We start from the raw sequence: 21,379 nt of genomic DNA, 5'->3' as shown, positions 1-21,379 counted from the left end.
TTTCTCTTATTTCCCTTCTGCACAACACCATTTGAATGTGTGTATGCATTTTAACCCAAAAAGACTGATTCTGCAAGTTGGCAATGGAAAGCTTTATGAAACTAGTTGCCTTTGTCCCTCCACACATACGTATGGAGTGGACTTTGGAACTGGGACAGTACTGTCTGTAATTCCCACCTTCCCTTCATATTGAACACCTTGGGTATAAAAGGCCTGTGCTGGGGTTCAGACCTCAGTCTCGTCCGAGTACTCACCAAGCCCATAGGAGAGAGCTGCAGTGAACCCATCATGGGGGACTCAAAGCTCTGCCTTTTGCTGCTCCTGAGCACAGTTGCCTTGACTTGTAAGTACCCTTCTAACTCTTTCTTACAGTATTTGATTTGGGTTTTCATGCTTATATTAGTAATACTTGAACCAACCAATTTTCTAGAGATGAGGTCCAGAATGAGATTGAAGTAGTGTTTTAATACACTTTATCATCAACATCAAAATGTTTGTGTTTTTTAATAGAATGACAGATAATGTTTGAACACTTTGAACTGAACTCTCTTTCGGCATAACAGTTTGCTTGTGGCAGCAAACAAATTCTGAGTGAAGCTGTTTCACTCATTTAATTGGCTTATGTTTTCTTTTCAGATGCCCATGGATCATGCCTGCGTAAGTTACACTATTTTGAAATATTGATGAAAAATGTATAACAAAAATGTAATTTATGTGCCAGTTACTCAACAATTGTTTAAGCAACTGACTGAGCAACTCATTTTTTTCTCAATTTTTGCACTAGCAAAAAAATAACTGTTCACACATTTGTGCATATGCACACTATATGATTTCTTATCCGTTTGTAGTTTTTTAACCATGGTTAAATAACTCTGTTATTGCACTTTGAACATATTTAACATTGGTGCATTTTCTCATAGTACTGAGAGTGTGCTGAACTCATATTTGAAATGATTATCTTCTCTAACAGTGAATCACAGGTACAAAGCCTTCAACAAGTATGAATACCTGTATGAAGCCGAGTCGCTGAATTCCATCAATGGTGCTTCACATCTCAGGAATGGACCTAAGGCCTCTTGCAAGGTAGATTCCAATCTACTTTGACAGCTGTATTTCAGATCATTTCACTATTATTCTCCATTGTACGGCATCCATTTAATGAGCATGTGTTTCTTTCAACGCCATATCCAGCAGGGAAAAGCTAAAATTATCTTTTAACAGGTTGAAATTGAAGTACCTCAGACTTGCAGTTTCATCATCCGCACCACTGGCTGTAGCCTGAGTGAGGTGGTCGACATGGATGCAGATGGCAACCCTGTGGTCAGACCTGCACCCAGCTCTGATGCCTTTGCTGCTGAAATGGAGATGTAAGTAACACTGTGTGAATAATTTTTCAAATTAGCTTAACAATTTTCCAGTTAAAATGAGATTCCCACTCATATAAACACATTATGAACTAAAACACATTTGATGTATGACTTCATAGTAAAAGTCTCTCATTTTGTTTAGGTATCCTCTTAAGGTTGTGGTTGAGGGCGTGTACGATGTGAAACTGTACCCCGAGGAGGGGGAGACAACATCTATCCTGAACATCAAGAGGGGTATTATCTCTGCTCTGGCCGTGCCTCTGCTGGAAGAAAACAAGAACAAGAACATGGTAAGTCACCCACACATTATAGCCAAAAACATACACTTTATTTGTTTAGAGCTGTAAGCCTATATATTTTCAAATGAAACACAGCACTGCGTCAAGCAATAGTTGTTTCCTCAAATAGAATGAAGACAAAGACAACACTTTTCAACATTATCAGTAATAATATCCAAATCTCTTTTCACACCCCTTTCAGCCCACCATCCACGGCATGTGCAAGACCCAATATTCTGTCAATGCTAGAGAGGACATTGCTACCGACATCAGCCTGACCAGGGATCTGTCCAGGTGCGACAAATTTGTCCCCATGAGAGACCACACCAGCCCCTTGGCCCTTATCTCCGGCATGGTAAAGCACAGGATTTTGTAACAAGTACTAATGATTCCAAGTTAGTATCTCTGTTTTCAAAAACCCTGAATAGTGACATTAATATCTGTCCACCCGCAGCACTACCCTCTTGCCCAGCTGGTCAGGAGCACCCAGACCTGTAACTACAAGTTTGACAATGAGAGAAAACACATGACTTCTGGGTCCTGCACTGAGAACCACATCCTGGTTCCCTTCTCTCACAAGTATGTAAAACCCTTTGCTGCGCTCTCCATTTATGTTCTGTTCAATGGCTTTACAAATTGTTATCTGTGATGTACAGTATTTCTCAACCATGTGTTTTCTGTCAACAGAGGGAAATATGGAGTTACTAACGTTGGCAAGCAGGCATTGACTCTGTTGGAGGTTTCTACCTACAATGAGAGAGTCTTTAAATACAGTATGTATCACATGAATATTTCTTTTGGTGTCATATTACATGGTTGCGTGCTGCAAACAACTGTGATCAATAACACTACATTAAAACTCCATTAAAATCTGTATTATCAACTCTCTTGTATTTGCAGATGAGGCCAATGTCAAGGGTCTGCACATGGAGGCTGCTGAGGACAAGTCTGTTATCCAGGATAAGGATGCTGGTCTGGCTCTCCTGACAGAACTGGCCACTCTGCCCGAGACTGAGGGCGAGAGGAGGGCCCACCTCTTCCACAAGCTTGTTATGATGGTCCGTGGAATGAAGATTGAGACCCTGAGCCCTGTCATTCCCGAGGCCCTTGAAGTGTCCCGTGCCCTGACCTTCCAGGTTCTGGCCCAGTGTGGTACCCCTGAGTGCAGCAGCGCCATCATGCAGATCCTCAGGACCTTCGACAGCTCCTCACTTGAGGTTGATGCCACTGTGTTCGCTATGGGACTGGTGTCCAACCCCTCTCCCCTTCTGATCAATGACATGCTGGAAATGGCTCAGTACAAGCCAAGCAAGACCATCATGTATGCCCTGAGCAATGTTGTCAAGAAGTGAGTGAAAATACCGTATGTTATTAAAATACTGTGTGTTGAATAAATACCACATCAGAAATTTTACCATAGACCTAATTTTCAATTGTATTGCTTTCCTTAATAGATTCTACAAAGCTGAAGACAAACTTACCCCTGAAATCCACGCTGTTGCTCGGTTCATGGGCTCCCAGCTGGGTGACTGCACTGGTGACAGTGACCATACTTTCATGACTCTGAGAGTGAGTGACCATCTCCATTCCTTCATGTCTTAATTTATTGAAAGAAGGTAAAGGAAAGATCAAAAGAATTAACTGGTCTCTCATTTTAGGTTATTGGAAACATGGGTGCAGCCATGGGAGCTGCCGGTCCTGCTCTGAGGGCCGCTGTGATCCAGTGTGTGAATCAGCCTGCTGCTTCCCTGGCTGTCCAGCAGGCTGCCATCCAGGTCTACAGGCTGACTCCAGTCCCCGAGGAGGCAAGTCAACTGTTTAACAGAATATTTTAAATATTATTTCTATGTTAATTTCATTCTTAATGAGGGATATATTTTTTGGTCACAGGGCAGAGAGATTCTCATGCAGGTCCTTCTGGACAGCGCTAGCCCCCTGCAGAAGCGTGTTGCTGCATATCTGGTACTGATGAAGGACCCTCAGCCAAGTGAACTGGCCCAGCTGGTTGCTGCCCTGCCCAGTGAGCAGGACCAACAGGCCAAGAGTTTTGTCATCTCCCACATTACCAACATCTTGTCCTCAACTGACCCCGAGACCCAAGAGTAAGTGAAACATCTTAATGACATTTGCTGCATTAGCTAATAAGGTAAATGATAAGAAGACCTCTTTTTATTCATTTTATTTTATGCTCACCATCACTGGTTTAATCATAACCTCTTTGTCTGTCTTTCTTTCCTACAGGCTGAGGCAGAAGATTCTTGAAGCCCTGCAGGGTAATGAGATTGGAACCGTCATGGACCCCATCAAGTTCTCTCGCAACTACAAGATGGGCTCCGTGGAGGGCAACATGATCTTTGAGGGTACCAGCTACCTGCCCAAGGAGGTCATGCTTGAAATGACCCTGAAGGCATTCGGCTATGACATTGACATGATGGAGGTACGTGAAAAAAAGAACTTTCTTTAAAGATGTAATAATGATGTTTTTGTTTAGTTGTCAAAAGTGATCTGTCTGCAGTTTACACTAAAAACAAGAATTCTTACATTTCCAGATTGGCATGGAGGGCAAAGGACTTGAGCCAACTGTTGAGGCCTTGTTTGGAGAGAACGGATTCTTCCCTGACACCGTCCTGAAGACCATGTACTTTGTCTCTGACAAGATGCCACATGAGGTCAATGAGGTCCTGAGGAACATGCTGCCTGCTCTCAGGAATGATAGAGGGAACAGACAGGTAACCCAAAAATTCACACTTTGTCTTTGACTTATCAAAATGCAAAATATGATCCTAATATTCATAATCATAATATCGTCTCAATCCCATGTCCTCAGACCACCCAGAACATCATGAGAGAAATTGGACGCAACCTCAACAAACTGGTGAGGGAACTGAAGGCCCAGGAGGCCCCTGAGGCCATGGTTTATTTGAGGCTGCTGGGAAATGAGCTGGGATACCTCAAGACCCGCGACATGGAGGAGATGGCCTACTCTGCTGCCATGATGGCTGACAACATGCTGAAGATGCTCCCTATGGATGTATGTTCAAGTTACAAAGTGTCAAAGAATCATTCACAAAGTTGTTCACTGTCACCTGCTTTATCCATGTTTGATGCTAGTTTTCACTGAATGTTCTGTTTATCTATTGTATGTATTGAACACTTGTAATATGTGTTACTATATTTCCAACAGCTGATGAAGGGACTGATGACTAAGGCTGACAACACAATCTTTGTCCACTACATCTTCATGGACAATGAATTCTTCCTGCCCACTGCCACCGGTGTGCCTCTGAGGATTGCCCTGTCTGGTACCTTCACCCCTGGTATCAAAGGTGGATTTAAGATTGCTCGTGACATGGTAAACCTTTATTTTTAAAATGATTTACATAAGTGTGTTTACATAAATTTACCATCTGGTACTCTCTGTTGGGTTTACAACTCAGTTCCCTCCCCCCTATGTTTCTACACAGAGCGAGGTTACCTTCATGCCCTCTGCTGGCATTGAGTTTGTGACTCAGGTTGGCTCCCACATCCCTGAATACATTAAGTCTGGACTGGAAATGCACACCAGCCTTTTCCACGAGAGTGGGCTCAGTGCCAAGGTCTCCATGGGAAGCGATAATGTCAAGCTGACCATCCCTGCTCCCAGGAACCCTACTAAACTCATCAGCATCACGTAAGCCTGAGTAGAACTTTTATGCAAATATTTGAGTGACTGTTATACCTGTGATTGCAACATTCTTAATTTCTACGTTCATTTCAAATATAGAAACACCCTGGTGGCAGTGACTGGCGCAGAGGTAAAGACTATCCCCCCTATGGTGAACGACAAGGTTGATGTTAGTGAGTGCACTCCCTTCTTCGCTGGAATGAAGTATTGCACTGCCCTGCAGTACACCGATGCTTTCTCTTATGACACGACTCCCTACTTCCCCTTCACTGGAGACAGCAAGTGAGCGAGACCCTCTAATCCACAAGCAAATATTAATGTTTTGGTAAGTAAATTAATTAAGCACATTGATTCATTAATTTAATTCCTATTTACCTTTATAGGATTGCTGTGGCGCTCCATCCTACTGGTGAAGTCACTGAATACACTGCCACCATTGCCTATGAGCTCCTCAAGGAGGGAGATGGGGGCCGGCAGAAGGTTGACTCTGTGAAGATGATTCTGAGGGCAGAAGGTAACGTATGATTTGGTGAAATCTTATCCTCATCATCACCGGATCCATTTAGTGAAAGACTCAAGTTTAGTGGAGTCTTTTAATTTTACTTTTTTTTGGCCAACACCAGGTGCGGAGCCCACTGAAGCCAGAGCAATCATGAAGTATAACAGGAGGAAGAACGTCATAACTACTGACATCCAGATCCCTGACTATGATGTGGAGGCTGGATTCAGACTGGGTGTCGTCGATGGCAACACCAAGGGCAAAGGAACTCACTCCATCTACCTTGACCTTGTAAACAAGAACATCCCTCAGCTCTCCCTGGTTGGCCGTGCCAAGTAAGAAATCAGTCATATCCTTATCAAATAACATAAATATCATCCTCATCATTCCAAATATGCTGACTCATTGGTCTATTTTTCAAAGTCTGAAGGTCATGAAGGAAGCTATGCTGCAAGTCCAACTTCTTGTCCCCATGATCAATGCTGATGCCACAGTCACAGCCAACCTGAAGCGTGATGAGGAATTGGAATTAGAGCTTGAGAGTGACATCAAGCTCCTGGGGGCCACCTCTGACCAGAAAATCACAATGAAATATGGTATTATGTTTTTCCAGTTACTCTGTTTCTTCAGAACCTCACATAATCACTTCATAATCACTTATAATTGCTTACTAGTTAGATGGGTGCATGATTTTGTTTAGATGAACTTTTCCTGATGTTTCAAGGTTCTATTCATCATTCTTTATTTTTATAGATGACAGCAAGATTGAGGTTGAGGTCAAGTCTGATATGAACTCTGAGATCCTCCTTCCATATTCTGACCTGGTTGACAAGTATGGCAATGATCTTCTTGGCATGCGGGTGGGGGAGACTGACATGAAGGTCCGTCACATCCTCATCAAGTCTGTGGAGGTAGGAAACTTGGATTTCACAAATATCTTGACCAACAGATTTTTAGTTTCAAATATGAAGTCAGCATAAAACAAGTACTATTTGTTCCTCAGGCAATAAATAACTACATGGAGAAGTACGCCGCTGATATCCCTTACATTCAGAACTTCAGAGTGCCTGATATGCCTGAGATTTCTCTGCCAGAGAAACTGTTCCTGAATGGGTAAGATTAAAAAAAACTCAAGGGTCATCATTTAATTATGTGCAAATTATTCAAAAAATTAATTTTTTCTTTTTCTTTTTTTAAACAGTGAGGCAAAGGTAGTCTACCTCTTCAACAACGAGCACTTCACCATTGCTATCCCTCTCCCTCTTGGAGGAAAGTCAACAGAGGAGCTAAACTTTCCACCTGCCTTAACCACACCCCACGTGTCTATGTTTGGACTGGAGATCGACTCCATGGAGATTCCCATCCCAGAGCTTTTTATCCCTGAGAGCCTTTCTGTGTCTGTGCCACTCTTTGGCAAAGCTGAGTTTTCAACTGTGGTGAAGAGCAACCTCTATGACTTGGAGGCCTCAATGGCTGCCGGCAAAGATGTTGTGGAGACACCAAGCTACTCAGCTATGTTTGATGTGAAAGGAACCTCCCCATTCGATATCCTCTCAATAAAGATGGAAGGTATTTAATAGTGAATATCAATAATGAATTCAGAATGTTGCATGATAATTGCTGTTGGTGTAGATTGCATAACAACAAATGTTTTTTTTGTTTTCTGTGTGCATTGTCTATGCAATTATGAATTATCATCAATTATCTTTTTCTTCCCTTTCTTCTTTTTTTCATATAGGCTCTGGAATGTTGGCCAACACTGATTCTATCAAAGCCCAATTGAAAAGCTCTTTGGTACATAAATTCATTGAAGCCAGTATTACTGTCATTGAGGATGCCACTTTCACAGACAAATTCAATTTTAAATCAAGCAGCAAGATTGAAGCCACAAGTCCCTTCGGTCTCAATATTGCCCTAGAACACACTGGCATGGCTGGCATCAACACTGAAGAAATCTCTGCTGATAGCAACCTTGAGGGAACAGTCAAGGCTGGACCCATCTATGGCAACACCATTTCCACCCAATCTTTTATCATCTTCCCATTCAGGCCAGAGGCAAAGATTGATTCTTCTCTGAAGATTGACTCTACGATTGTTCAGGCCGAGAACACAATTGCAGCAACCTTTGCCAATGGTGAACTCTCTGTTGTGTCCAACACCAATGCTTTCGAAGACATCCTGACCCACACTGCTGAGCTTTCCTTCAAAGACCAGAAGCTGTCACTGAAATGTGATACGAATGCGTTTGCTCTTGGCATGAAGATCCGCAATCAGGCAGAGGCCTCTGCCGGTGCCGGTGAAGTCATCATGAGGATGGAGACCAACGCAGACCACTCTGAAAACCGTATCTACTGTCTGCTTTCTGCCTCCCTTGATGTCAATGGTCTGGCTGCAAGCAGTGATGCCACTGTGAAGCTCCTCGAGAATGAGGCTATTCACAAGGCTACTCTGACAATGAACAAGGATGGTTTGGCCACAAGTGGAACAACCACCCTCCAGAGCCCCCTGACCCTGGAAAACACCTTCAGTGCTGGACTCGATGCCTCGAAGGCTACTCTGTCCATCAACAACAAGGCTGCAGTGTATGACATCAAGGTTGATAATGCCAACACCCTGGCCATGACTCTCTCTAGCTTTGACTTCAACTCAAAGGCTGAAGCCAGTGTCAGTGAGCATGCCTCTTATACTCATGACATCACCATCGACCTGAAGCCCTACACTGTTTCTGCAAATGTCAATAACAACCTGAAAGTGCTGGCCACCAACTTCATTAATGAAGCTCAGCTGAAGGCAGAGCTCTACAAGATGGACCTGACTGGAAGCCTGAAAGCCATCTATGGTGAGGAAGAGATCAAGCACACTTATGAGGTAAATTATGCTGACCTGACTGCCAATGCTAAGTGCAGCACCACTGGAAAACTGTTTGGAACTCACATGAGCCACAACACTGAGCTTGAAGTTGTTGGTCTTGCTGCCAGGATCACCAATGATGCCCGCTTCAACTCTCAGCCAATGCGCTTTGACCACACTATCCGTGCCAGCATCATTCCCTTTGACTTCAACCTTGATGCCATCTTTAATGCCGATGGTGACCTGACCATGTACGGAAAGCAGAGTGCCCAGCTCTATGGCAAGTTCCTCCTTAGGGCACAGCCCCTGGCATTTGCAACCTCGCATGAATACAGAGCCTCAGTGAGCCAGCAGCTGGATAATGGTTTCTCCCTGGAAACCACTATTGACAACAAGATGGACACACTGCTTACTCCTCAGGAACAGAAAGCCACACTGATAATGAAATCGAAGGTGAACAACCATGCCCTGAACCAGGAAGTTAATGCCTACCACAATGCAGATAGGCTTGGAGTGGAGATGTCTAGCACACTCCTTACTAGCCTTTTCAACACACCTTCTAGTGAAAACCAGGAGTTTGCTATCTCTGGCTTCCTGAAATATGATAAGAGCACAGAGAGCCACATGATTCAGTTGCCTTTCATAGAGAATTTCCCAGCTCTCCTGGAAGACATCAAGATCATTGTTGTGAGCATGGCAGAGGCACTGCAGAACTACATCAGCAATGAAGACATAATGGCTAAGTTAGAGGCTCTTCCTCAGCTTGTGAGTGACTTTGTTGCCCAACTGAACATTGAAGGCAAAGCAGTTCAGTTGAAGCAGTACCTGATTGCTTTCTTCCAGGAATATGCTATTTCCACTCAAGACTTGGAGGTTTCTCTGTTGAACCTAAAGGCTGCTGTTGAGAAACTCCTCACTGAAATTGCATCCCGTGTGGAGATCATTGTTTCTGCTACCAAGGAAATAATTGCAAGTGGTACCTTGTCTGAGAATGTAATCAAGAGAGTCAGCCAGGAGCTGAATGTTTTCCTCGAAGAGTATGACATCAAAGCTATTACCGTTGCTGTGATTGATGCCATTGAAAAGGTAATTAAGCAGATTGACCTGCAGAAACTAACTCAGACAAGCCTTTCCTTCCTTCAGGATATTGAAAATGTGTTTGGTGTCAAGGCAAAGTTGGAGATTGTTGTGAGCAAGCTGAAGGAGTTCATTGAGAGCTTTGACCTTACCAAGTTTGCTGAAGAAATGAAGAGCTACATTTCATCCCTCAACCTGGAAGCACATATTGAGGAGCTGATGGCACAGATTCCAACAAACCTCTTTGGCTCAACAGTTGAAACTCTCAAAGAGCTCATCGCCCGTTTTGACATCCTTGAAAAGTTCAACACATTCCATAGTAAATTGAGGGAGTTGATTGTCAAGTTTGAGCTTGATAAGAAGGTTGAGGCAATTTTGGAAAAGGTTGTGGAGCTAATCAAGCAGTTTAAAATTGATGAAACTATCCAGGTTATAGCTGACAACCTGAAGGCCACAGACATCCATGCTAAAGTTATGCAAGTCATGGAAGAAGCCATCAACTATTTGAAGGCCACTGAAATGAAGCATGTCATTGAGCAACTGAATTTTTATCTTGACACCATTGTGCAAAAGCTTAAGTCTTTCAATTACAATGCTTTTGCCGATGAGGTAAACCAGTTGATTTCTGCTTATATTACTTATGTGAATGAGCTGATCAGGGCACTTGAACTACCCCAGAAACTTGAGGCAACAAGAGATTTTGTCAACTTTATCTTATCCTCTGTTAGGGGCTTCATGGAGCAACTGAGGGAAATTAAGATTGCAGAAATGATCAAATCTATTAAGGATGTCATTGACCAAGCTGTGCCTAATGACCTGAAGGTGATCTCTAAGCACCTGAAGCAAAAGATCAGTGAAATGGATGTCAAATCTGAGATAACCACTGTCCTGCACCTGATGAGTGAATACCATACCAAGGCTATGAATATTGTCACTGATGTGTTCACTAAAGTGATTGAGATCATTCATAAGATGGCTGCTGAACAAAAGATTGTCAGCGAGGTTAAGCAAATTATTGAGGGGCTCATCACTGAACTGAAGAAAGCTGAGCTAAACATACCATCCTTCACTTTCCCTCTCACTGACCTTGTTGTGCCCTCAATGAAGCTCAGCATGGACAAACTTCATGAATTTAAACCCCCAACACAGCTGGACATCCCTGAGTTTACCATCTTGGGCTTCCACACTGTGCAAGCCACCATCATCTCCATTGATGACATTAAGCAGAGAATCATTGAGCTTATTGATTTCATTGTCAACTTTGAGATCAAGATGCTTGATGTGAATGCTTTGTTTGGAGACCTGACCATGAACTACCTTCCTGCCCTGCCAGAGATTTCCCTCCCTGAGATCACCCTTCCCGAGATCTCTTTCCCTGCTCTCCCTTGTGTCCCAGCAGAGAAACTTGTTGAGACTCTCCAGATTCCTGAGATCAAGCTGCCAGTCATCCCTAGTGAGTTCATGATTCCAGGATTTGGCAAACTGTATGGTGAGATCAGAGTCAACTCCCCTATTTACACTATCAGAAATGCTGCTGAGGTGCAGAGCTCTCTTGATGGAGACAATACTCGTCAGCTGACAGCTTTCGTGACTTCCCAGGGAACATCTCTCAACTTTGAGATCCTCAATTTCAACCTGGATTCCACCGCTCGCATTGCTATCCCCAAGATGCATCGTGTGATTGCTGCCGAGAGCCTTAAGTTCACTCACGCTGCTCTTGCACTGGACCACCATGCTTCTGTGACCTTTTATGATCTCTCTGCCCAGGCCTCAGCCAAAACCACAGTGAAGGCCACCACTGCACCATACAATGCTGAGCTTGTGAATGAAGCCTTCTTAGCCACTAAGGGTGGTTTGTCTGCCACTATTGACACCACCTACAATCATGTGCTCAACTTCCCCATGATTGGCCTCACCAGTGAGACATCTCTGACCCAAAAAGCTGTGGCCCGCCAGGAAGGTACCAGCATTACACTGACTGTTGGAAATGAGGGCACTACCAAGTTCAACTCTCATGACAGCACCCACAAGAGTGACCTACATTTCACCATCAACCCCAGTACAGCCAAGTTGACCTTCACTAGTGATACAGACACAGTCCTTCTGAAGATGAAACACACCCTCAGTGCTGAGTCTGTCATTCTCAGCTATTTCAAGTTTGATGCCCGTTCTGAATCAGAGGGCCCAGCAATCAAAAACAGCCTTGTAGTGGTATCTGGAAATGCCAACCTTCATGATATAAAGATTGAGCTGAAGGCAACCCATGACACAGATCTGGTCGGTATCGTCAGTGGAGTGCTGTCCAATGTAATCAATGTTGTTGTCTGTCCCACTGAGGTTGTGTTCAACTTCCAGAACAAGGGAAACACTAAGGTCAGTTTCCATGATGCTCTTACTGGAAAGGTGGATCTGCAGAATGATTACTCAGCGATCTTCAAGCCTGACATACAACAGATCAACACTGTGGCTCTGGCCCGTCTCAATCAGTACAAACTGTTCTGTAACTTCACTATTGAAAACAACGAGAGGGAGGCTGGCATCTTTGCTGCTTTAGATGGGGAGGCAAATCTTGACTTCCTGACTAGCCCCATCAGCATTCCTGAGATTGATCTGCCTTTTGTTGACTTCCGCACCCCAGCCATCAGTGATCTGAACTTATATGAGCATACCGGGCTAAAGCATATCTTGACTACCACCGAGCAGACTATTGATGTAGATGCTAAGATTGTGTACCAGAAGAGCCAGATGACCCCCCTTGTTAATTTGATGGGTCTAATCCGGATTCCCTCAGCGGGTAACCTGATTACAGATCTGTCCTTCAAGTCTGCCATCATCAATCTGAATGTCAATGCTGGACTGTATGCTGAGGATGATCTTGTGTTCCGTCTGGGAGCAATCACAGCCTCTGTGTTTGAGGGCCTGAAAGCCAAACTTGATGGAACCACCAGTCTGACCACCAAGAGAGGAATCAAGTTGGCCAACTCCCTGTCCCTGGAGAATCGTCACATTGAGGGCACTCATGACAGCACCATCAGTGTGAGCACTGAGACTTTTGAAACCACTGTCTCTGTGGCTACTGTTGCAAAGATTTCCCTGCCTGTACTCAACCTGGAAGCAAACCAGAATCTGGTTGCGGACACCAAGACCAAAGCAAATGCTGTGTCCACCTTGAAGCTAAAGGGTGATTTCAACATGCCCGTACTCAAGGCTGCCGGAAAGGCAGAGGCAGACCACAGCCTGAAGCTGGAGGGAACCTTTGAGTATGTCTCCATGGAGTCAACCACTAAGGCAAACATTGATGGCACAGCGCTTGAACACTATCTAGCTTTGGGAGTCCTGGACAATGAGGCTAATTTGTACCTGAATGGTGATGGCCTACGCTCCACATCCAAGGTAATTGCTGATGCCAAACTTACCCATGGTGCGACCAAAATCATTGGCATGGATGTGAATGAGAACCTGGCTGTTGAAGCCTCCCTGAGCCGTGTGTATGCAGTGCTGAAGTTTACTGGAAACAACGAGGTAAACATGTTCACTTTCAACACGAAGGGAAAGCATGTTGCCCAGGCAACCATTGACCTTGCACCAACCTCTTCCTTGACTGCTGATATTGAGATTGATATGTCTCAGCCAAGTAGCCTTGGTGACCTTACCATCTTTGAGAAGACTGTCGTTGAAGTGACAGCCCCCAAGCAGAAAATCTCTGCCAATGCCAAGATTGTCACCCCAGTGTACATCACAAACCTGGCAGCTGAAGTGGAGGGTGATGCTCCAGTCTTCAAAGTCACCTTCAAATCCTCTGCTACCTCTGCGATTGCCTTCTTGGATTATGACCTGGACTGTGAGTTACCATATTTTCTTGTCAAGACAGTTTTACATTTTCAATGAGCAGTATAAATTGCTATTTTGAATTATTTACCTAAAAGCAATTTACTTCAACAGCTGCCATCACCACAAGCTTTGAGAATGCTGGCTTAAGCCTGACTGGCAAGGCTTTGTTGACCCATACTGACCTGACCATGGACATTCAGCATACTTTTTCCCATGCTATGAGGTAACATTTGCAGTATTTTTTTCTCATTCACTCAGGATTTTAAATTGGCAATTTGACTATGTTGATTGCACATGAACACAATGATTTTTGTCCTTTTCCTATTCCAGGAAGGGAAATGTTCCATAAGTATTCCTCATAAAGTAGTTGTTTTTTGTACTGGTAGAATTACCTTCTTCTTTACTACAGAAAAGTGACAATTCCTGTTTGTCTATTCAGCGCTCCCCGTCTCACACTGAACATGGACATCACCAGCCCTGCTTTCACTGATGTGAACTTCCGTTACGCTGCCCGCAAAGATGGGATCAGTGCCTCCATCTCCATCCCATCCACTGGCTTCCTGGGTCTTCAGTTCCATGGCAGGGTTCCATCTCAGATGAATGCCAGGCTTTATGGTCGTTATGCTGTGAGTATCTCATATTGATATTTTGGTGCACAATTAATAATAGGTTATAATGATCAAATAGTTTTGGTCTCATTTTGTGTGTTTTTTACTCAACAGTTTGCCCCTGAGAAAGATGTTGACATCTTCACCATCAGAGCTTCTGCCAAGGATGGTGATAAAATGAATCTGAATGTTGTCTTCAACATGGAGACCCCTGACATCATGATCAGTGGACTACAGGAAAGGCTTCCTGCCATCACTTCTTCTCTGACCAGCTTTGCTGAGAAGTATCAGCTCTTCAGACATGCAGCGGAGCTGAAAAGTGCTACGATCAACTATATTGAGGAGGCCTACAACACCGCCAACAACTATGCCCCACATCTAAGCCAGCTGTCCATCCTCTTCAGGAACACAATTGTCCAGTACCAGAAGACTGTCCAGGTCTTCCTGGATGCTGCCATCAAGGTCCTGAGGGAGACCCAGTTCAAGCTGCCTGGCTCTGAGGAGGTGACCACTGTCCCTGAGGTCCTCAAGAAGCTGACCAGCAGCATTGCTGCTATGCTAGAGAGGGTCATCCAGAGGATAGTTGTTAATGTTGAGTATTCTTTCAATGTCATGATTGACATGATCAGTAACATTCAGGTCACTATGCCCATTGGTGATGTCATGAGTGGGGCCCAGATAATCGACCAGATTAAAAACACAGTGAAGACCATGCTTAACCATATTGTAGATCTTGTGATGCACCTGGAGAGCCTAGACATGATCCTGGAGAAGCTGGGTGAGTCCCTGAAGGCCATCATTGACAAAGCTCAGGACTTTGTTGACAACACGCTTAAGTCTGACATCCTTGATGCCATTGCTATCTACATCAATGCTTTTTATGGCAACCTTGTAAGCCTGATGAAAACTATCACGGAGTATGCCAACACAGTTATGGATGTGAAGTATGTGAATGGCGCCATTGATTACATTCTGGAGGTTGTCAGATCTGTGGTGAACCACTTCAACCACACAATATCTGATTTTCTGCAGCAGGATCCTGCTGACTTCAAGGCTTACGTGAAATCTGAGGGTAGAAGGCTTGAGATTAATCTTCCATTCTCCCTCCACCAGTAAGGGCTAAAGGGCTGAAACTGGACTCTATGAAACACCACCATCTAAGAATAAAGTAGGATGTTAAGCTATATTTAAAAAAAAAATGTTGGATGAACATGCAACAGTGGTGTTGAGTATAACAACCTGTATCGACCGAAGTGCTGAAACTGTCCCACTTTTCTACCTCTCTGTATGATATCAGTGTGAAATAAAGTCTATTTACTGAATTGCTTTGTGTATGAATCCTTTATTTTCTCCCAAAGGTTTCCAATAATAATTTATTAGACTATCTGAAGTTGCACGTGGGCAGCCAATTTTATCCAACTTGGGTATCTACAAGACCATGCCAATGCATGAATACTTTCTACAGTTAAACAGGTGCAAAGTTATACTTGATTAAACTTATACTGCATACTTGTATACTATCATATCCCATTTTGTCAGTCACAAACGATTACGCAAACTTTCTCAATGGAATGCTTATATCAAGAATCATTTTGCACAAGGATAGGCCTAATAAGCATGCGATTGAACATGTGCAATGTTTTGATATCTAGTCATAGTCTACCTGAACTTTGTTCAATAGATGGCAGTACCTCCCACATACACTGTTGTTTTGTTGAACAAGCAAAGGCCTTGCATCCAATTGAGCAGTAGGTACCTGCTTAGGGCCCTAAGCAATATTCTCCTCCATATTCAGTTTGGTTCCGATCTGTAGGATCTAATTTCAGTCACTGCCAAGGGACCTGCAAAATAGGTGTTCCTAAAGTGTACATGGCTTCTTACCTTCACAGGAAATGAAAAGAAAAAAAAATCAAAACGTCATAGCACCTGAGAACTATGGAAGCTGATGAGAGCTAAAAGCCCTCAGTCCTTTTTGTCTTTGCCAAAACCTCTTTGTTGCCATGGCAGCTAGCAGTCAGGCTATTTTCACTCTAAACTGTTTGGATGTTTTAATTCTGCTCTGCGCTATTGATGATTGATTGTTCTATACACTTTTGTTTATTAACATGTTTCAGCATGTTAAGTATGTTCAAGTGTGTTGTGGCACAGTGTTAAATACATTTAACTAGATTTTTAATTCATTTAATTCAATTTTTTTCTTTTATTTGATGTCAGTGTTTCTTCACTAACAAATATGACATTTAAAGAAACACAGATGCTATGACTGTGGCTATATATTTCGTTTATTAAAATGTCATAATAGCATCAAGTCTACTAAGGACACAGATGTAACATTTGCTGCAGCTGACTTTACTGATAATTCTGTCTAAAGAAAGTGTTGTTCACCCAGATCCCATGTGAGGTGAAGCCAAACACCAGTGCAGATTTTATTGTGCCTGAAATTTTATGACCACTTTGCAGGGAATCCAGAGTTGGTCAAATTTGCTCTCAGTGCACAGTGGAGTGCACTGGACATCAGGTCAACACCCTAGTACTGTAAGTCAGTGATTCTACTTAGCACAGTGTTTTCTATGCTGCAGGGATAGACACAGTTTTTAGTTCCATCATGGGAGCTGAAACCAGATTAATAGACTGAGCTAACACATTGAGCTACTTGTCCTATGACTCCATTTCCTTTATAATGGCTATTTTGATTTATTTAAATTTCCTTGTCATTTTATGCATCTTCTTATATCATTTTCCATCATGTTGCGTTTTGTTGTCATTTATATTCTGTTATCCGTTATCCTGGCTTGTCATCTTGATGTTTTTGTTTATTTCTTTTGTTTTAAGGTGAGATATTTTTTCTGTGACCCTTTGGATGTTTTTTTTTTATTTTTTTATCTCACCTACATTTTCACATTTCAATTCTTTCTTTATCATAGTTATTTAATCACTGTTTTAGAACTTCACTTCTTTGTTTATCACTCTGCAGCTAATCCCAATGCTTACCCAGCTGCCTGCCAGCCAACCAGCCAATTTTAGAGGCAATTGTATAATGGGCTATAGAAATGTGACATCCCATATATGTTATATGTAGGAAATACTCTTATTAGTAATTTGGTAATACTTCATTGTTTATTGACATTTTATGGTTTGGGTTCCGATTGCCCCTACCTCAAATAAACAGCAAAAACGACAAAACTATTATGTCGATACTAGTGAAGTGATCCACCTTATTTCAGGATATTATAATCTGTTTCTAGATCATTCTTGCAACAAGTGATCCTGTGATGGAAACAAGTGAAATTATCTTACCCCACTGGCAGATTTTTCTTTTTACTAGTCTTACTTTTTACTGTCTTGCACCTATCACAAGTATCAGTGCTGACTTTGAACATTGCAAAGGTTTTTGTACAGACTAAAGGTTTTAGTAAATCTGGGCCTCAGTGAATATTATACTTTATTCTTACATGATAGTCACATCAGTGACATGCATTGTAGCACCTTATGAAACTATTACAACTGGTACTACCTGTTATTAGTTCCAGATTGGTTCCAGAAAGTATAACCTCTTGTGTTTTTGCACTGTGTATTGATACAGCAATAACACCTGAGAGGGATTTTGTTTAACGGTGATGCAACAGATATGAGGTGAAACCAAATAACATTGGCATCTTGGGTGTTGTTGCACTATGATAACATGGTTATAATGACTATAATACACACATGATGTGCTTATATTATGCTTATGATGTTATATGGTGCCTACGTTAAGCAGGCCTGCTGGTCATGGAGTTTCTGGAATATCATATTTTGAAAAGTGTATTTAAGAAAGTCAGGGAATTTGATGAATTCTCTGGTGAAGTCAGGAAATATAAGAGGGATTTTACAAACATTGCATTAGATGGTATTCAGGAAAGGATTTAATTAGGATTTAATCTTTTTTATATATATTACCATGTATCACTTAACCCGATTCTTAATCCAAACATAACTCAAGAGAGAAAGCCAAAACAATGGTACAAAACCTACAAAATGCATTCATAACAAGTTATGGGAAATAAATTAAAATAGCCCTGATCCAGATAATCATAATGATATCATTGGTCGTGTGAGAGTGGTGAGTGGGAGAGTTGTTGGTTAATTTTTAAAGTGAAAAACAAACAAATGCTTACAGTTAGTGTAGTCAATGTTTACTCTTTTTTTAATTCAGTCTGTAATTTGGTCATGGAAATTTGAAAACGGGTCATGGAAGTCATGAAAAAGTTTTGGAATTTCATCAGTGAAAAAGTGTGGGAATCCTGTAGGCAGGTCATTGGTATTGATCAACAATCTCATCAACCGTCACAGATATATTATGGTAATTTTGTGCTAGAGGGCGGTAAAGATCTTACTTGACTGGCCCTTTAAAGGGATAGTTCACCCAAAAATTAAAATTCGGTCATTATCTAGTCCTCATGCCAGTACAAAATTGGATGAGTGTTTTTTCTTCATACAACTTACCAGGAGTTCTCCAGGCTCACTGCCGGAGAAGCTTTCTTCCAGACAATTGCAGTAAACGCCCTCCATTTACTGCAATTGTTCTCCTGGAAAGTTGTATGAAGAAAAAACACTCATCCTCATCCTGGCATGAGGATGAGTAGATAATGACAGAATTTAAATTTTTCGGTGAACTGTCCCTTTAAGTTTCCTGCCCTGGTCTCAACCTACAGAACTACCAGATGCTTCCTTGGACACTTATGTAGCTCAACCAACCATGTTCAAAACAGGACACTGCATACTAACTGTTCTCACTGTCATCCTGAAGCCAGTCGTCGAACAACTTCTGTATACCTTACTCAAAAGTAAGGTATCATATCTCCAGTTTGTACCAAGTGCAGCAGCTAGGACTCTTACTGCAGCAACAAGATGAAATTGTATCACCCCAATGTTAGAACTGCTCTTAGATTTTTCTGATCCCTTTTAAAACAAGGATGGTCTAGCACCAAACTACACCGCAGATCAAGCAGGTTCCTAATGACTGTTCCCAAGTCTAGATTAAAAACAAGACGCAATCTAGGCTTTGCCATCAGCTCCTAGACTTTGGAACGACCTGCATGTAGAGCTTAGGCAGGCTAAATCAGTTTCTTCTTTTAAAGCACCTCACTTTTAGACTTGCATTTATGTAATGTACTTTTATTAATTAGCCTCGCTTTTTATGTTTTACTTTTATGTTTCTTACTTTGCTTATATTGTTTTTTGCTTTTACTGTTTTTACTGATTTTTTTTTTTTTACTCCTATACTCCTGTTATGTTATTACCTGTGATCCAGAAATGTACACTTATCCATAAAAATCTTTCCCTGTTCATTCTCCGTAAACCTGCTCCAGATTAATTTCAGCTATAAGCTTCAGACGAGTTCAGCTGGTTGACATCCACACTGGCAGCAGAAACCACAGGAAACTTTCTGGAGATACTGATTATTGTTCATCTTAGTTGTATGATCACATTTTGTTTATAATGCCACCACGTGTCTCCTGTTGAACCATATTGATATTGTGAGCTCTCATTTCCTTTCACAACACAAAGCAATCTGGCCAATCGAGCGATCCCATGCTTGAAGCAGAGCAGATGGTCTTGTCAGCTGCACAGAATGACCTTTGACCTGAGATGATAAGTCTGTGGGCCAGATGGACAAATTAACCCCACAGGGCTTATTTGGGGTGGCAAAAATTAATTCAGATTTCCATTATAATACATATTTCTGTTTCATGCTTTGATATGATAGAATGCAAAGCAACTAGTCAAAGATTTAATAAGATGGTGCAAAATTTCTTGTTCATACCAACCAGATCACCTGTTCTATGGTTGTGCAAAACTTGAATTGGATTATTTACACAATTGCAACAATATTCATTTTTTAATATAAGTTGTTATTTTAACTGTGAAAATATTTATTGTGTTCATTGAGTATAGTGATCTCTCTAATATGCTGTTTTCACTGCAAAATGTATTACATTTTGATATATATATTTTTTTTTCAAGATTGATTTCATTTGATTAAAATCTGGTCATGTGTTATTCAAAAGAAACTTGTATTTGTGGCCCTTTGCTCCAGGCCCAATGACATATTTTCTATATAGTAATGTTGCTCAGTCCTCTCTTGTTACTCTTATGTAACTGTCTTCATGCTTCAACTGTCATGCTGTGTTCTTCTGCCTGATTAACTTATCTTCTCACTCTAGAACACAGATTACATTGACAGAGTTCACTTCTGCTGTAATCCTGATCAAAGAGTTTTTCATAGACTTTTCTTAGGAGGTGAAAGGTTAGCCAACAGTGTTCACATTGTGACTGTTTTCTCAGCTTCAATAGACTTCAGGTCTAGAAGCTTCTGAATTGGGCTTCTGTATGAATGCTCACCCTGTATTATGGCACAAATGATTATAACTTCAAATCCTGGGGGGAATATGCTTAAGGGGTATTAATTAATTTACCATTACCATACAGTAAATGTAGCGCTATGGGTCAGTTTCACAGACATTTGAGATCATGCCAAGAGTACTGTAGGCCTTAATCTGGAGTAGCTAAATTACATCCTTTAATTGGCTTTCATGAAGTGTCAGAAGTGTTGAAAGTTTCTTCAGAAGACGTACAATGACATACATGTACTTTGTTCTGTTTCAGTAGAGTTAAATAAAGCCATAGAGACAGTGCAAGAAATAGGCCACGCCCATCATGGGGGAACTCACTGCACCGCTCTCCATTCACTTTGTGTGACTGAATGTACATCATTGTCATTATTGCCCTAAAAGCTGTTGTGTGGTGGGATTCACAGCCAACAAACTTAAAAACCACGAATTACAGTTTTTTGTGCTCCCGAGCAAAACAAGGAGCCGTTAAGAAGAAAAATGTGGATCCAGGCTGTAAGGAGAGAGGTGCTGACAGTGGCTCATGGTAGAAGAGGGGGGAACTTTGGGACCCCGAGAGTAAATACACTTATAATGTGGCCAGTATTTTGTCACTGGTAAGTAAGTTACCAGTAGTTATCTAGTTATATTCTTGTAAGATAACCTGTATGTTAAAATGTGTTTAAAAGCTGCATGCTGTCCTAACATTAGGTTGCTAACGTACTAAGCTAACATTACTGAGCCAGTTCCTCTCTATACAACAGATGAGTTGTGTTCATGTGTGGGTCTCAGGATAGGTTGCTCTGTACTGACTGTCAGTCCAGGGTGCAAAAG

At 42.0% G+C, this 21,379-nt stretch overlaps 1 protein-coding gene across 1 annotated transcript; it reads left to right on the top strand.

The window, feature by feature from the left end:
• Positions 1–288: 288 nt before the first annotated feature.
• On the top strand, positions 289–15,290 carry LOC139928302 (apolipoprotein B-100-like). Its single transcript, XM_071920792.2, has 27 exons — positions 289–343; positions 971–1,083; positions 1,222–1,367; positions 1,510–1,657; positions 1,848–2,000; positions 2,100–2,224; positions 2,333–2,418; positions 2,546–2,993; positions 3,100–3,214; positions 3,304–3,450; positions 3,536–3,747; positions 3,887–4,082; positions 4,195–4,374; positions 4,473–4,676; positions 4,830–4,997; positions 5,110–5,315; positions 5,409–5,591; positions 5,693–5,828; positions 5,941–6,143; positions 6,232–6,404; positions 6,562–6,719; positions 6,812–6,921; positions 7,010–7,377; positions 7,547–13,576; positions 13,678–13,789; positions 13,976–14,192; positions 14,289–15,290. The coding sequence occupies exons 1-27, from the start codon at positions 289–291 to the stop codon at positions 15,288–15,290; spliced, it is 11,394 nt and encodes a 3,797-aa protein (XP_071776893.1).
• The last annotated feature ends 6,089 nt before the right edge of the window (positions 15,291–21,379 follow it).

This window comes from Centroberyx gerrardi, chromosome 18, assembly GCF_048128805.1.
Source record: "Centroberyx gerrardi isolate f3 chromosome 18, fCenGer3.hap1.cur.20231027, whole genome shotgun sequence".
NCBI lineage: Eukaryota > Metazoa > Chordata > Actinopteri > Beryciformes > Berycidae > Centroberyx > Centroberyx gerrardi.
This window is presented reverse-complemented; position numbering and strand designations above follow the sequence as displayed.

Coding starts and splice junctions, on each gene's coding strand:
- LOC139928302 (XM_071920792.2), top strand. CDS start 289: ATGGGGGACTCAAAGCTCTGCCTTTTGCTGCTCCTGAGCACAGTTGCC. Junction 3,451..3,535: donor TGACTCCAGTCCCCGAGGAG/GCAAGTCAACTG, acceptor TTTTGGTCACAG/GGCAGAGAGATTCTCATGCA. Junction 5,316..5,408: donor ACTAAACTCATCAGCATCAC/GTAAGCCTGAGT, acceptor TTTCAAATATAG/AAACACCCTGGTGGCAGTGA.